Consider the following 18,100-nt stretch of genomic DNA (forward strand, 5'->3'; position numbering starts at 1 on the left):
ACTATTTAACTAATCACTCTGTTTATGTAGAATGGCTTTTTATCAGCCCTACCGTATCTTTTCTGTTGGATGGTGATGATCGGTGCTGGGTTGATTGCTGATTACCTAATAAAAAAACACTATTTGACTACATCTGCTGTTCGGAAAATGTGCACCATAATAGGTAAGGTGTTTCAAACTTTTATTTTTTATGGCTGACAATTGTGAGAAATTCCCCTATATTTTTAAAAGTTGATGTACTGTAGACAGTGGAAATGCAGTTGATATGTAGATGGGTTTGCAGAAAGATTCTACGTTGACAGTTAATGGGCAGAATGAAGCAAAGTGTTGGATAGGTAATTGGCTTAAAACAGGATATTATAAGCAACATTTCCAGATCTGCAGATAATAAATAGGAGGCAGAAGAATAACAGTACATTTCGATGGATCTTTGAGGTGATAGGCCACTAGGTGGAGCTGCAGTTCAGTGTGAAGCCGTGCAAAAATAATGGCTGGGATCCTGCGGTCCCAACAGCAACAAACACTGAAGTCAGTGTTATTTACAGCATTGAAGGAGGCCGTTTGGCCCATCAATTCCATGCCGGCTCACTGTGGAGCAATCCAGTCAGTCCCACTCCCTTGTAGCCCTGCAAGTTTATTTCCTTCAAGTGCCCATCCAATTTCCTTTTGAAATCATTGATTGCCTCTGCTTCCATCACCCTTGTGGGCAGTAAGTTCCAGGTCATTGTCATCTGCTGCGTAAAAAAGGTTCCTCCTCACATTGCCCCTGCATCTTTTGCCCAAAACCTTCAATCTGTCTCCCCTAGTCCTTGTACCATCAGTTAATGACAACACTTTTTCCTTGTCCAACTTATCTAAGCCTATCACAATCTTGTACACCTCTATCATATCTCCCCGCAATCTTCTTGGCTCCAGGGAGAACAACTACATCTTTTCCAACCTAACCTTGCAACTAAAATCCCCCTACTGGTACCATTCTGGTAAATCTCCTCTGCACCCTCAAGGACCCTCACATCCTTCCTAAAGTGTGGTGACCAAATCTGGATGCAATACTCTAGTTGGGGCCTAACCAGAGCTTTATAAAGGTTCAGCATAACTTCCCTGCTTTTGTACTTGATGCCTTTATTTATGAAGCCCAAGTTCCCATATGCTTTACTTACCACTCTCTCAGTATGTCCTGCCACTTTCAAAGATCGATGCACATTCACCACTAGTGAGGGCCACAAAGACATTGCAACTTCCGGGGAGCTCACTTGTGCTCAAATCCAGAACTTGTGGTGCGCTTGAATGGGGGTGAAGTAGGGGGGGTGTTGGTGTGCACGCTGATGGTCACAAGGGACCTGTCATTTTGGAACTTGGGCTCATTGCCCTGTACTTACTCCAGTACTTTATTCTTCCATGGGATGGGGTGTCACTGGCAAGGCCAGCATTTATTGCCCATCCCTAATTGCTCTTGACAGTTGATTGGCTTGCTAGGCCATTTCAGAGGGCAGTTAAGAGTCAATCAGGCATAGAGCTCAGTTGGGAGTGCAGCCCTTTAAATCAACAGGAGAGTGAAAACATTCCTGCACCTCCCTCGCACCCTGGCTCTTTTCCTCGCAAATCACTGCTGGCACCCTTGGCTAGGCCTCCCCAATCACCTCGCCGATGGATCCATGCTACAGCTGAAAGAGCAAGTTCTGGCTGCATCCAACGAAAAGGTAGTATGCCTCCGCTTCTCTGCTAACCGTAAGATCTGGGCCAATATTCTGAAGGAAGGAAGGAATAAAAGAGCTTATGCTAAATGGAACAGTGACACAGCTAATCAAATCCAGGAAAAGGTCCAGGGATTATTGTGTGTAAATTGATGAAACCATTAATCAGTGTAAGGCTGTGATTCTCATTCTAAATAATGTAAATAAGTAGTGAATAAGCATTAACAGAATGATAGAATACAAATCAAAAAAGAATATATTGGCTGGAATTTTATGGTGGGTGGACTGGAGCCGGCCAACAACGTAAAAGTTGGTGGCGAACCCGCTTCTGCCTCGCCTGGGGATCCGTTACATATTTTACAGGTCCCCAGGCTTAATTGTTCCGAGGTGGGACTTCTACCTGCTTGAGCTGCAGGACAATGAGCGGGCTTGCAGCTCTTAGTCCCAGCAACACAACTGGGAGCGGTGGGACTGCAGCCCAGCCGACGGTAGAAGGCGGCGTGGAGCCAGGAGGAAAGGTAAGTTTTGGTTGCCTTGCCGAGGGTAATCGGTCGGGCGTCAGTGAGGCAAGGGTGGTCGGTTGGATGCTGGAGGTGGTTGGGGTAGGATGGGCGGCCCTCCATTGGACACCCTTTGCCAGATGATCAGTCCCCCCGCACCCCCCGCCCCCCCCAACCTCCGGGATGATCGGCAGCCGCCTGGTTTTCCCAGGTGGCTTCTCTCAGATCCCGGATGCCCGCTTGTGATGTGTAAAATCCATGTGGAGGCGGGTGATGGTCGTTAAGTAGCCACTTAAGGGCCTTGATTGGCCTGGGGAAGGAGGGCCGTTTTTCGCCCCTGCCCTACATAAACTGGAGTGGGTCGGGAAAGCCTCCCACTCCAATGCCACAAACCTCGCCACCAATCCCGCTCGTTGGGGTAAAATTCCAGCCATTGTTAGTGTTCAAGTCACTGGTCAGGCCCCATCTGATCAATTTTGTGGCCAAAATTGACTAGGAATAGGAAAGGAAGTCACCTGAAATTTTAGCATAAGTCATAAAGCTGTGGAATAAACTACCAAGAAAGGTACAACAGAAATCAGTTTGCAGCAATATTTTGGAAGAGGAGGAAACAGATATTGAGAAGTAGGTGGGAATGATGCACTGAAAAGGGATGGTTATTCAGGTCTAGTGGCATTTACTGTTTATACTCATCTAGAATAATGATCTGCATGATTAATATCTCAAATGGTTGAAACCAATGTGAGTTGAGTTTAAAGGGCTAAATTATCAGATGGTTTGTATAAACTTGGCTTGTATTCCCTCAAATTTTAAAAGTTTAAGGGATAATCTAATCCATTGGTTCTCAAACTTTTTTTGTTTGAAGGAACCTTTTTCATATGGATTAATAATTACAGATCTTCCATCTAAAATGGGAAAAATGGCATCCTGGGCAAACATGTATTTGGCACCCTTTCTTTGAGTTTAAGTATGTTGTACTTAAAAAAAAAAAAAAAAAAAAAAAAAAAATCCTCTTGACCAAGACTGAGCTCACCTGCCCACCACCTGCCATTGTAATCGCAATCTTTGTGCTACTCTCAGCATTCCTCCATGCAGGCTATCCTCCGAGGTGAGACAGCCAGTCCACTTTACACTGCACATGTGGTAACTACACTCTGCTTCTGCTTCACACTCATTCACCTATTCTTGACCACGGCGCCCTGGGTGGTCACCCATCCATGAGGCCCACCCTGCTCACTTTCATATTTCGCAGACCCCCTGGAAAGTCTGTACAGACCCCAGTTTGAGAACCACTGATTTAATTGAGATATTTAAAATGCTAAAATGATTCAGTGGGGTAGAGAACAGAGAATATACACCCAAACTGTAGGTAATGCCTTCCAACAGCTATCATCCTGATTTAGAGTTTCTTCTTCTACTTTACAGTGGCCATCAGTCTTGAGTGTGGTGGAACAACCTATGCAGTTCAGTTTGCACCAGCAACTGTGTTGATCCAGGAATCTAAATCCAGTCAGGCTTATTCACCACTAACAACTTAATCATCGAAGGGGCTCTGGCAAAAAGTCATGCCAAACCTCTAAGGTCCTCTGTGATGGAGCAGTGTATATAGAAACCTTCCCTTCATGAAATCATTTTCTTCCTCTTTTGCCAAAAAGCTATCTCGCAGCTTGGTCTTGGATCTATCACATAGGTTGAAGGCAGCTCTTCTATTGCTTTCTTGAGTTCTGAAGAATGACGGACAACTGTTTGACATGTACGTTATATACCACAAGATAAAGATCAAAATTACCTTGTCATTCTCAGCACCGTTCTAAAAGACTATGGCCAGAGTAAAATTGGAATCTGCTAGGTACGGATATTAATCAACAATTGAATCAATTGGTCTTTGTATCTCCACTCATTGCCTTCAAGCTCACCTCTAGATGTATGCAAAGCTGTAAACCTATACTTAAAGGCACCTACCACCATCCCCCATTGGTGAACTCATTATTCAAGAGTAACCAAGAATCTCAAATGAGTCTGCTGACACTAGCACTTGCAAAAGGAGCATTACAGTTTGATCTCAATAATTACAGGAACAATCTTTGTTTTGTTTTAGGTATGATTGGACCTGCACTGTTCCTGGTTGCTACTGGATATATAGGCTGTAACTACGTAGTGGCTGTGTTATTTCTAACAGTATCTTCTGCATTAGGAGGCTTCAGCATGTCTGGATACGGTATTAATCATTTGGACATTGCCCCATCGTAAGTGAACTAGTTGAAATTATTGACCCGTATTTTCTTTCTTCTGCTAAGAGGCGTAAGAACATAGGAATTAGGAGCAGGAGTAGGTCACTTGGCCCCTTGAGCCTGCGCCACCATTCAACAAGATCATGGCTGATCTGATTGTAACCTCAACTCCACATTCCTGTCTATCCACGATAACATTCACCCCCTTGCTTATTAAGAATCTATCTGCCCCGCCTTCAAAATATTCAAAGACTCTGCTTCTGCTGCCTTTTTGAAGAGAGTTCCAAAGACACTCGATCCTCAGAGAAAAAATTTCTTCTCATATCTGTCTTAAATGGGCGATCCCTTATTTTTAAACTGTGACCCCTAGTTCTAGATTCTCCCACAAGAGGAAACATCCTTTCCACGTCCACCCTGTCAAGACCCCTCAGAATCTTATACATTTCAATCAAGTTGTATCTTACTCTTCTCAACTCCAGTGGATACAAGCCTAGCCTGCCCATTCCAGGTATAAGTCTAGTAAACCTTCTCTGAATCACTTCCAACGCATTTACATCCTTCCTTAAATAAGGAGACCAATATTGTACATAGTACTCCAGATGCAGTCTTACAAATGCCCTGTATAACTGAGGCATAACCTCCTTTTGTGTTCAATTTCCCTTGAAATAAACAATAACATTCTATTAACTTTCCTAATTACTTGCTGTACCTGCATACTAACCTTTTGTGTTTCATACACTAGAATACCCAGATCCCTCTGCATCTCAAGAGTTCTGCAATCTCTCACCATTTAGATGATATGCTTTTTATATTCTTCCTGCCAAAATGAATAATTTCACATTTTCCCACACTACACTCCATTTGCCAGATATTTGTTCACTCACTTAACCTATCTATATCCCTTTGTAGCCTCCTTATGTCCTCTTCACAACTTATTTTCCTACCTATCTTTGTCTCATCAGCAGATTTAGCAACCATACCTTCAGTCCCTTCATTCAAGTCATTTATGTAAAGTGTAAAGAGTTGAGGCCCCAGCACTGAGCCCTGTAGCACACCACTCTTTACATCTTGCCAACCAGAAAATGATTATTAATGCCTACTCTTATGGCTGGCTAATAGGAAACAATCTTCTGTCCATTCCAATATGTTACCCACTATACCATAAACTTTTATTTTCTGCAATAACCTTTGATGTGGCGCCTTATCAAATGCCTTCTAGAAATCTAAATATAGTACATCCACCGGTTCCCCTTTATCCACAGCACATGTTACTACTTCAAAGAACTCCAATAAATTGGTTAAACATGATTTCCCTTTCACAAAACCATGTTGACGCTGCCTGATTAGCTTGAATTTTTCGAAATACCTTGCTATAACATCTTTAATAATGGCTTCTAACATTTTCCCTATGATAGATGTTAAGCAAAAAATCTCCCCTTTACTGTGAAGAAATCTGTGGAAAATAAATTTATAAATTGCTTCCTCTCCCCTTTGAAGGTGAATAAGAATGACCTGGGTGACTTCCTCCATTTTATTTCCTTTTATCGTTGTTTGTTGGCAGTATCTTCAGTAACTGCAATGATTAATAACTTTTAGTGCAATAAATCACATACAGCGATGGGCATCTTTTCAGTTATTTCACATTTATTCCACTTAATACCGAAACAATGTTAGATTTATTGGATTTACATTAAATCAGACTCTTTTCAACTACCCATGGAAACACCAACATGAGGTGGTTCAAATCTGGTGCGTAAAAATGTTTCTGTTCCTTTTGAGTTGGATCAGCTTTATATTCCTGCTCAATAGTTGTCCCTTTAATTTCTTGCTGTGTGAAAGAAATACTATTTGATGGGATGGTGTGGGGTGGTGGCTGAGGGCAGGAATTTGTCCACTCTTAAATGTCATGGTACTTTATCTGAAACAGACTGTGACACTGTCTACTAATATTCATTATAAGCCCACTGACTCTCACAGCTACCCTTGATCACATTTCTTCACACCCTGCCTCCTGTAAGGACTCCATTCCATTCTCCCAGTTTCTCTTTCTCCGACGCATCTGCTCTGATAATGCAACCTTTCACGACAGCGCTTCTGATATATCTTCCTTTTTCCTCAACCGAGGATTTCCCCCCCTACTGTGGTTGACAGGGCCCTCAACGGTGTCCGGCCCATTTCCCGCACTTCTACGCTCACCCCTTCCCCTCCCTCCCAGAACCGTGACAGGGATCCCCTTGTCCTCACTTTCCACCCCACCAGCCTCCGCATCCAAAGGATCATCCTCCACCATTTCCGCCACGTCCAGCGTGATGCCACTACCAAACGCATCTTCCCCTCCCCTCCCCTGTCAGCATTCCAAAGGGATCATTCCCTCCGCAACATGCTGGTCCACTCCTCCATTACTCCCGCCACCTCGTCCCCTTCCCCTGCAATCGCAGGAGGTGTAATACCTGCCCATTTACCTCCTCTCTCACTATCCAAGGCCACAAACACTCCTTTTAGGTGAAGGGGTGATTTACTTGTACTTCTTTCAATTTAGTATACTGTATTCACTGCTCACAATGTGGTCTCCTCCGCACTGGGGAAACCAAATGCAGATTGGGTGACCGCTTTGTGGAACACCTCTGCTCAGTCTGAAAGCATGACCCCGAGCTTCCGATTGCTGGCCATTTCAACACACCCCCCGCTCTCATGCCCACATCTCTTTCCTGGGATTGCCGCAGTGTTCCAGTGAACATCAGTGCAAGCTCGAGGAACAGCACCTCATTTACCGATTAGGCACACTACAGCCTGCCGGACTGAATATTGAGTTCAGTAATTTCAGAGCTTGACGGGCCCCTCTTTTTATTTGTTTATTTTAGTTTGTTTCTACTGTGCCTACCCACTTTTTTCATGTTTGTGCTTGGGGCCAGGCTGTTCATTTTTCTGTCAATTAACACCCTCTCTGCGCTAACGCTTAGTCTTTCACCACACCATTAACACACCATTTGCCTGTGCTCTGTGACCTTGTCCTATCAACACCTTCTCTTTGGTTATCTCTTGCCCCACCCCCGCTTTACTTGCTTAAAACCAATTACATTTCTAATATTTGCCAGTTCTGATGAAGGGTCACTGACCTGAAACGTTAACTCTGCTTCTCTCTCCACAGATGCTGCCAGACCTGCTGAATATTTCCAGCATTTCTTGTTTTTATTTCCGATTTCCAGCATCTGCAGTATTTTGCTTTTATATTATTATGTGAGACTGTTACACTAGTTTTTGGTTATTACCCAGGAAAGTAAATATTTGCATATAAGGTTCAGAGAATCTGACAGATGATCCTACCAACAGAGAAGATACACTTCCAGTACAAAATACAGCCTCCAGGTTCACATTAATGTCCTTGATATTGACAATTTTTTTTCAATACATCACCTGGATTTCCACCACCTATTTCAACTAGCTACTGAAAAATATGCCCCCAGTCTTCAACAGAAGCACCAACCCCAAAACTTCTGAAATTTCTAAGGTACTTGATGGAAAACACAACTGCTGCTGATATCTGCCCTACCTTCATTTAGCAGACAGGAAATAATGGCATTTTTACAAGAATAGTTCACATCATTGATGCTGTCCATTAGAGGTGGAGGCAGGGGCAAGTCCAACCTTAAGTTCACAGCCAATGCAGAGATAATTTCCCAATCTCTTTAAAGATGAGTCTGCCCAAAAATAGATACCAAGGTAACCTTCCAAAACAATTATCTAAAATTCAACTTAAGGAGCCATCGTAGTATTAGCAGTTTGGAACCCTTCTATTCTCAAGCTTCTTTATGCATTCTCCCTGTTTCTTGTTAAAACACAGATTCTTTGTTTTTATAACAAATTATATAATGTTCCTTGATTGGTAACAGGTTGAGGAAAGTACAAATCCAGTTGGCAAACTAGTCATTTTTGGATCCAATACAGCTTATTGCTTTATAAATCTATTGACAAGATTAGGAATCAATACATATGAGGAAGGCCATTTGACCCATCATGGTTCAGCCATTCAGAAGACCATCCATCCACTTAATGAAGCAGTTTTCTGAAATGCCAGCGATTTCACTTCCACTACCCATGTGAAAGTCTATTCCATGTACTTATCACTGTGTATGGAAAAGAACTTCTGGTATCAGTCCTAAATTTTTCTTTTACTCGTTTGAACCAGTGTCTCCTTGTCCTACCATAATTTAAAGAAATGTTTCAGATTTACATTTTCATACTGTTTACTTTCATACCTCTAAGACAATCCCTCCAATACTTTTTCATGGCTGAAAAGCTCACATTTCTTCAACCTTTCCTGATAACTTCTAAGTTTCAGCATGACATCCTCTAGCTTGTGTTCATGGCATTGAAGACTCATGGCATCAAGTCAGACATGGGCAAGGTAACCTCCTACTGATTACCACCTACTGCCCTCCCTCAGCTGATGAGTCAGTACTCCTCCATGTTGAACACCATTTGGAGGAAGCACTGAGGGCGACAAGGGCACAAAATGTACTCTGGGCGGGGGACTTCAATGTCCATTACCAAGAGTGGCTCGGTAGCACCACTACTGACCAAGCTGGCTGAGTACTAAAGGACGTAGCTGCTAGACTGGGTCTGCGGCAGGTGGTGGCAGAACCAACATGAGGAAAAAACATACTTGACTTTCTCCTCACCAATCTGCCTGCTGCAGATGCTTCTGTCCATGATTGTATTGGTAGGAGTGACCACCGCACAATCCTTGTGGAGACGAAGTCCCGTCTTCATATTGAGGATACCGTCCATCGTGTTAAATGGGATAAATTTTGAACAGATCTAGCAATGCAAAACTGGGCATTCATGAGGCGCTGTGGGTCATTAGCAGCAGCAGAATTGTACTCAACCACAATCTGTAACCTCATGGCCCAGAATATCCCCCACTCTACCATTACTATCAAGCCAGGAGACCAACCCTGCTTCAATGAAGAGTGCAGGAGGGCATGCCAGGAGCAGCAGCAGGCATACCTCAAAATGAGATGTCAACCTGGTGAAGCTACAACCCGGGACTACCTGCATGCCAAACTGCATAAGCAGCATGCAATGGAGCTAAGCGATCCCATAATCAACGGATCAGATCAAAGCTCTGCAGTCCTGCCACATCCAGTCGTGAATGGTGGTGGACAATTAAACAACTAACTGGAAGAGGTGGCTCCACAAATATCCCCATCCTCGATGATGGGGGAGCCCAGCACATCAGTGCGAAAGATAAGGAAGAAGCATTTGCAACAATCTTCAGCCAGAAGTGCCGTGTTGATGATCCATCTCGGCCCCCTCCTGAAGTCCCCAGCAATTCGATTCACTCCGCGTGATATCAAAAAAACGACTGAAGGCACTGGATATTGCAAAGGCTATGGGTCCTGACAATATTCCGGCAATAGTGCTGTAGACCTGTGCTGCAGAACTTGCCGCACCCCTAGCCAAGCTGTTCCAGTACAACACTGGCATCTACCTGGCAATATGGTAAATTGCCCAGGTATGTCCTGTACACAAAAAGCAGGACAAGTCCAACCCGGCCAATTACCACCCCATCAGTCTACTCTCAATCATCAGTAAAGTGATGGAAGGTGTCATCAACAGTGCCATCAAGCAGCACTTGCTTATCAATAACCTGCTCAGTTTGGGTTCCGCCAGGGCCACTCAGCTCCTGACCTCATTGCAGCCTTGGTTCAAACATGGACAAACGAGCTGATCTCGAGGTAAGGAGAAAGTGGCTGCCCTTGACATCAAGGCAGAAATTTGACCGAGTATGGCATCAAGGAGCTCTAGCAAAACTAGAGTCAATGGGAATCAGGGGGAAAACACTCTGCTAGTTGGAGTCATACCTAGCGCAAAGGAAGATGGCCGAGGTTGTTGGAGGTCAATCATCTGAGCTCCAGGACAATACTGCAGGAGTTCCTCAGGGTAGTGTCCTAGGCCCAACCATCTTCAGCTGCTTCATCAATGATCTTCCTTCAATCACAAGGTCAGAAGTTGGGATGTTCAGCACCATTCGCGACTCCTCAAATACTGAAGCAGTCCGTGTAGAAATGCAGCAAGACCTGGACAATATCCAGGCTTAGGCTGATAAGTGGCAAGTAACATTTGCGCCACACAAGTGCCGGGCAATGACCATCTCCAACAAGAGAGAATCTAACCATCTCCCCTTGACATTCAATGGCATTATCAATTGCTGAATCCCCCACTATCAACATCCTAGGGGCTACCGTTGACCAGAAACTGAACTGGAGTAGCCACGGTATTTATATGGCTACAAGAGCAGGTCAGAGGCTAGGAATCCTGCATCAAGTAACTCACCTCCTGACTCCCTAATGCCAGTCCACCATCTACAAGGCACAAGTCAGGAGTGTGATGGAATACTCTCCACATGCCTGGATGGGTGCAGCTCCAACAACACTCAAGAAGCTCGACACCTTCCACAAACATTCACTCTCTCCACCACCGACGCACAGTGGCAGCAGTGTATACCATTTACAAGATGCACTGCAGCAACGCACCAAGGCTCCTTAGACAGCACCTTCCAAACCTGCGACCTCTACCAACTTGAAGGACAAGAGCAGCAGATGCATGGGAACATCACCATCTGCAAGTTCCTGTCCAAGTCGCACACCATCCTGACTTAGAACTATATCGCCGTTCCTTCACTGTTGCTGGGTCAAATTCCTGGAACTCCCTTCCTAACAGCACTGTGGGTATACCTACCTCACATAGACTGCAGCGGTTCAAGAAGGCAGCTCACCACCACCTTCTCAAAGGCAATTAGGGATGGGCAATAAATGCTGGCAAAGCCAGTGCCGCCCATATCCCATGAATGCATAAAAAAAAAATTCTGTCTTGGCTACATACTTCAACATTATTTTAGCCTTCTTATTGCTGCTCTACATTGGTTGAGCGTGGAGTCAACAAAGAGTCCTAGATAGATTTCACCCTCAGCCTTAGATATTTCAATACTGTTCATTGTGTGTCTTTTCTCCCTTTGTGCAGTACTTTATACTTGCCTGCTTTAGATTTCACTTGCCGTTGTTCATACTTAGATATTTTATACAAATCTTGCTAATTTTGGGCTAGCTCCACCAGTTCCATTGTCTTTCATAGTTTGGTATTATCTGAAAATTAGCACAGTTTAGGTTGAGCTTCTGAATCCAACTCATTCATGCAAATTTTAAACAGCAGAGGTCCCAAAATTGAGCCCAATTGCTTGTCCTATGTCAAGTTGTAGATGTGTCAGAACTTCCTTTGGCGAGTAACTCACTTCCTGATTCCCCAAAGACTGTCAACCATCTACCTGACAGTCAGGAGTGTGATGGAATACTCTCCATTTGCCTGGATGTGCAGCTCCAACAACACACAAAGTTCGACACCATTCAGGACAAAGTAGCCCACTTGATTGTCACCCCGTCCACCACCTTAAACATTTACACTCTCCATCACCGACAGTGTGTACCATCTACAAGATGCACTGCTGCAACTCACCAAGGGTCCTTGGACAACATCTTCCAAACCCACGACCTCTGCCACCTAGAAGGACAAGGGCAGCAGATGCACGGTCTGCAAGTTTCCCTCCAAACCACACATCATCCTGACTTAGAACTATATCGCCCTTCCTTCACTGTCGTTGGGTAAAAATCCTGGAACTCCCTTCCTAATAGCACTGTGGGTACACCTACACGACATGGCAGCAGTTCAAGAAGGCAGCTCACCACCACCTTCTTGGGGGCAATAGGGATGGGCAATAAATGCTGGTCTAGCCATGACGCCCATGTCCCATGAAAGAATAAAAAAAATTGACGACTGCAGCCATCCAGTCAAGCATAAACACTGCACCGTAGCCCAATTCCATCCCTTCTCCAGCTGCTTGCTCAGTTTGCATTCTTGATGTCTTGGTCAACCCTGAACTGCGTTGTAAACTCCATGCATAACAAGTCTTATTTCCACCACAATATCAGCCACCTCAATCTATACCTTGCCCCCACCACCACAAACTCTCAACCATATCAATGTCACATTTCCATACTTTATTTCTTAAACTTTCAGTCTCCGAAGCTTGCGTCCATAAGCAATAGGAGCAGAAATAGACCATATGGCCCATCGAGCCTGCTCTGCCATTCAGTATGATCATGGCTGATCTTGGGCTTCAAATCCATTTTACCACCTGCTCACCATATCCCTTGATTCCCTGTGAGACCAAAATTTTGTCTATCCCAGCCTTAAATGTATTCAACGCTGGAGCATCCACAACCCTCTGCAGTATAGAATTCCAAAGATTCATAACCCTTTGAGTGATGTAATTTCTCCACATTTCAGACCTAAGTGATCGGCCCTTTATCCTGTGACTGTGCCCCCATGTTTTAGATTCCCTGACCAGTGGAAACAATTTCATTGTCTACCCTATCCAGCCCCTTCAGAATTTTGTCTGTTTCAATGAGATCACCTCTCATTCTTCTAAACTCCAGAGAATAGGCCTAGTATACTCAGCCTCTCATCATAGGACAACCCTCTTAACCCAGGGACCAATTTAGTAAATCTTTGCTGCACTGCCTCCAGTGCAAGTATATCATTTCTTAAATGTGGAGACCAAAACTGCACACAGTATTCCAGATATGGTCTCACTAAAACCCTGTACAATTGTAACAAGACTTCTTTATTCTTGTACTCTAATCCCCTTGCAATAAAGGCCAACATGCCACTTGCCTTCCCAATTGCATGTTAACTTTCTGCTTTTCTTGTACAAGCACACCCAAGTCTCTTTCAACATCAACACTTACAAGTTTCACAACTTTAAAAAAAAATTCTGCTTTTCTATTCTTACGACCAAAGTGAACAACTTCACACTTCCCTATATTATACTCCATCTGCCGTCTTGTTGCACACTCACTTAATCTGTCTATATCTCTTTACTGCCTGTGTGTCCTCCCCACAACTTACCTTTCCACCTACCTTCGTATCATCAGCAAACTTAAGATACATTACTCTCTGTCTCTTCATCTAAGTCACTAATATAGATTGTAAATATCTGAGGCCCCAGCACTGATCCTTATGGCATTCCATTCTTCACTGCCTTCCAACTTGAAAATTCCCAATTTATGCCCACTCTTTGCTTCCTGTGTTAACACAAGCTCCAGCTCATACAGAACTTTACCACCCACATCCTATCTGGTATCAAGACGAGTCCAGCTTTGACAACTTCCCCGGCTCCTAGTTCCCCAGCGCATTTATTTGAAAATTCTTGTCCTTATCTAAAAATTTCTCCATGCCACAACTTACGTCCACAACACCCTCCAGCCCTACTTCTCCGTTCTCCCTCCTTTCCTCTGCATTATGGACTATTGTCTATTCTCTCGTCACGTCACCATAACTGGCAAGACCTTCAACTATCACAGCCCTACTCTCTGAAATTCTCTCCCAAAATCTACCTGGCTTCATCTTTCACCATCAGTTACCTGCTAACATTTCTCACAATCCCTACTCTGTGTCCTGATTTTATTTTCCTCTTCTGAAACACCTTAGAATGTTTTGCTTAATATATTAAGTATCTAAATTGGTGTGTGGTGCTTCTCTTTTGAACTCGATTGAAAATTTGTCTTGGTAAAATTTGTTTCGCTATTATTTGATCAGTTAACCTCCATTATTTTATGAAAGGATAGAATATGGCAGATTAGATTCAACACTGATGCTTCTACCATTTAAGATTCCAATTTTGAGAAAGATCATCAACACAAAACCAAATACATTTATCAGATCTATCCTTCAAGTGTGTGGACAAAACTCCAACGGTCTGCTTAAAAAAAAATCTCTGTTTCATTTAACGTATTTAGAAATGACAATTCTTATGCTGCTTAAAATATAATTTTCTTCTGTCAGCTAAATGTACAGTTCCCATAGCAAAGTTCTTTGTCGATGTACAAATCTGCAGTAATTTAAGCTCCAGAATTTCAGTGTTGGTAATTTGGTTCATTCACAGATAGTGGTTTGACTGAGGCTGCACACTTCTGATCTTTATTGTCTATTATCTATGTTCAGACTTTCTGTAGCAATAAAATGTGCTTTTTTTCTATGTCACTGCTGAAAAATCTTTTTGCCTTTAACAAGAGCTGTCCTGTATAAACCAGGTAATTTGCTTTCCTGTCTTTCACTTTGGTGCCTTGTTTAAGCCTGCATACAAGCCTTATGAAAATACTTTGCAGTTTGATGGTGACTGGGAATTAATCAGAGTCAATCTAGCCGAGTCAAAAAGTTGATGGTATTTGGTTATTGAAGCAGTTTGACATCTTGCTTAGTGTGGTACCTGTTCATGAATTTCAGCAGGACTTAAGATAGTGTGACTTTCCACTAGGGCAACGAAAGCAGAGATGTAATAAGTTTTATTTTAAACTATAAAGAATTTAAAGTAACTAAGGTAAGAGCAGAGATTTGATAGAGGTGTTTAAAATCATGAAAGATGTAGATCTTTCTGGCTGAAGGTTCGATAAATCTGTGCTCTCTGGTTAAAGTGACTGGCAAAAAAAAAGGCAACATGAGGGAAAATGTTTTTATGCAACCAGACTTTAGAATTTGGAGTGCATTGCCTGATAGGGTAGTGGAAACAAATTCAGTAGTAGACTTCAAAAGGGGATTGTATAGAGACATGGAGAAAGAATGGGGAATGGGACTAACTGTATTGCTTTTCAAAAGTGCCTGTGCAGACTCGATGGCCTCCTTCTGTACTGTACTATTCCATGATTATATGATTTCCTCTAGTCAAGGAGAAACTAACGAGGGGTCCTCAATTGTCAAAGAATGAAGAGAAAGCTTAGGAGAAATTTCTTTACAAAGTTGGAGCATGGAATGCTTTGCTACAAGGAGTGGTTGAGGAAGAGCCCATTACATTTTTAAAATGAAAATTGGATAAATATTTGAAGCAGAGATACAGGGCAGTGGGATTTATTGATTGCTGTGGTAAAGAGTTTGGTACAGACATGTTGAGCTGAATGGCCTCCACCTATGTTTTAAACATTTATAATCCTCTGAGCTTCTCTCATCTCTCTGTAGGATAAAATAGCCCTCATATAGCTGTTCACTGTTCAGAATGGTTTAGATTGGAAACTGACTTGAACGGTGAAATTTACACAAGTTCCATTCCTCCCACTATGAGGCACATTGAGTGCTCCAATGTCCATTGCCACCGTACCACCCATTCCAGAGTCTGCTGTTGGTTGAGCTGCAGAACCAAACTGGTGCTGGAGTCTGTCTCACATTCAGCAATTATACCATGGAATGATGTTTTGGAGAGAGGGGGGGAAATCTTTAACTTTTTGTATAAAAGTTTACGATAGAAGTTAATCTAGATGCTTACTCATTATCAGGTATGCAGGAATTTTACTTGGAATCACAAATACATTTGCTACTATCCCAGGAATGGTTGGACCAGTTATTGCCAAAGCCTTGACGTACAATGTAAGTATAAGTTTCTATATATTTCTTAACAGGTGAGAAACAGTGCATGCTAACTTTCTCATCAAGCAAACTATTTCCACCTATATTGTTAGCAAACAAGCAGATCAGTCGTTAAAATGATAATGTTTAGGAGGAATCCCTGGGCAAGTAAAACATTATGTCTGGAGCTCGAAGTCACAGTGATGGGCAAAAATACTCATAACTTCAGAAAACATATTATGTGGGTAGCTTTGGAATGTGGTACTAGTTGTTGAAATGGTTTTTGAAAAGGTCCTGTAAATAACTTCTTAACCAGTTTGAAATGTCAACTGTGACCTAGAAAATAACACTTGTGACTTTAATTAGAGCCATGTCCTGAATAAATCATGTTTACCATGAAAGAAATAGGTTTCTAATTTGATTATGCAAGACTATCCAATGAAATATTTCCTCTGCACTATTTATATTGAAATCAAACTGTTGCAAAGTATTAATTTATAATACATTTAGCATACAAGGGAAATCTTGCAGTCTTCTCCAATACTGGCATTGCTAATGACAAGTGGGATTGCCTGTACATTTTATATTAATACGCAGAATGCACGTGCTTTGCTTAATCAAAATTTAGTGTTCATTTTATTTTTCCCCTTTCCTCCACAGCATACAATTGCAGATTGGCGAAATGTATTCTACATTGCTGGTGCTATTGATGTGATTGGTGCTCTGTTTTTCACCATTTTTGGGAAAGGTGTAGTCCAATCCTGGGCAATCAATCACTGAACATTTCTCCGCCTGACCTTTAGTACGTTTTACTTTAATCACGTGACCTGAAAAGTGCCTGCATTGTTAAATTACCATATGACCTGGACTCATCGTCTTTCACATTGCTGAGCTTTCCTTTTATCACTACCAACAATAGTCACCAGATAATCTGCTTGTATCCCTTTATCCAGCTTAATCCAGGGTTTCTCTGACTATTCAAAAATAAAAATTACCAAAGCATTTCCAGCCCATTTTGTGTGTAAATTTTAAATGCTGAAATCGAATAGCATGCACAACTTCCAAACTGTCAGTAAATTAGTTTAATAAATGAATTAAATAGACTATCAGTAAATCATCTGTTTAATCATTATTATTAGATAACCAATTTTTATTCCTGGTGTAGAATATGATGTCGGAAGTTCCTCTTTTTATATAAATAAATAGTGACTAGACCTGGTCCTTTTAATTAAGTTACTGATCAAAAATGGGTTCCCTGGTGACCAGAATCAGTGAGTAAACAGTGCCTTTAATCTGCAGAATTTCTTAATCTAAGATTAGCATCATGAATGCCACAAATGTATATAACTGAGTGCAGTCTAATCAATGTATGTACAAACAAGTAATGTGTCCAGCTGTACGCTGCCATGATGGACACTGATCATTAAACCGAAGAGATAGACAGCATTAGCTAAAAGAAATGGCTCACGCAAACAATGAAAAGTGGAAATGCAGACTGGGAGAGCTACGAAAAGCAACAATGGAATACACAGACTGTAAGAAGAATAGCAAAAAGGGCGTATGAAAGAAAATGAACAATGCTGGACAGGTAGACTTGTTAAATGAATACTTTGTACATGTTTTCACAGCAGAGGAAGAGGAAAATATATCAATGGTACAAAGGAACTTAAAAATAAGTTAATAAGAAAAGCTTTCTTGTGTAAACTTTAAATTTCCAAACTGTCAGTAAATTTAATAAAGGAATTAAATGGACCGTCAGTGGTAAATCATCCATTTACTCATTTATCATTTGATACCAATTTTTATTTCTGGTATAGAATGTGATGTCAAAGTTCCCCTTTATATATACACAAGTTAAATGGTAATGAAGAAAAGAAAGGCATTTAAGATCAATAAATCTCCAGTAACTGATGGTTTCTACCTTTAGGGTATTAGAAACAGGTGAGGAAATTGCAGATGATTTAATCAATTTTCCAAACTTCTGTAGATTGTGCCTTTGGATACAAAATGTCACTCCATTATTTGAGGAGAAAGAAATCAGGAAACGGAATACTTTAGTGTCGGATGTGAAGAACTTACTGGAATCTACCACCAAGGACAGAGTGACTGAACACTTGAACAAGTCATGGTCATTAGGCCCATCGAGTCCATGTCGGCTCTCCGTGGAACCAGTCAGTCAGTCCCACTCCCCCGCTTGATCCTCGTAGCCCTGCCAGTTTATTTC

At 42.2% G+C, this 18,100-nt stretch overlaps 1 protein-coding gene across 1 annotated transcript in view; it reads left to right on the top strand.

The window, feature by feature from the left end:
• The window catches only part of slc17a5 (solute carrier family 17 member 5), a 67,457-nt gene extending 49,829 nt beyond the window's left edge, over positions 1-17,628 (top strand). Inside the window, exons 8-11 of the mRNA XM_068021085.1 lie at positions 31-163; positions 4,293-4,440; positions 15,807-15,897; positions 16,537-17,628. Coding sequence (XP_067877186.1) covers positions 31-163; positions 4,293-4,440; positions 15,807-15,897; positions 16,537-16,656 — 492 coding nt within the window. The 3' untranslated portion in view covers positions 16,657-17,628. The remainder of the gene's footprint in view (positions 1-30; positions 164-4,292; positions 4,441-15,806; positions 15,898-16,536) is intronic.
• Positions 17,629-18,100: the final 472 nt, after the last annotated feature.

The sequence above is a fragment of the Heterodontus francisci genome, chromosome 3, assembly GCF_036365525.1.
Source record: "Heterodontus francisci isolate sHetFra1 chromosome 3, sHetFra1.hap1, whole genome shotgun sequence".
In the NCBI taxonomy this organism is placed as follows: Eukaryota; Metazoa; Chordata; class Chondrichthyes; order Heterodontiformes; family Heterodontidae; genus Heterodontus; species Heterodontus francisci.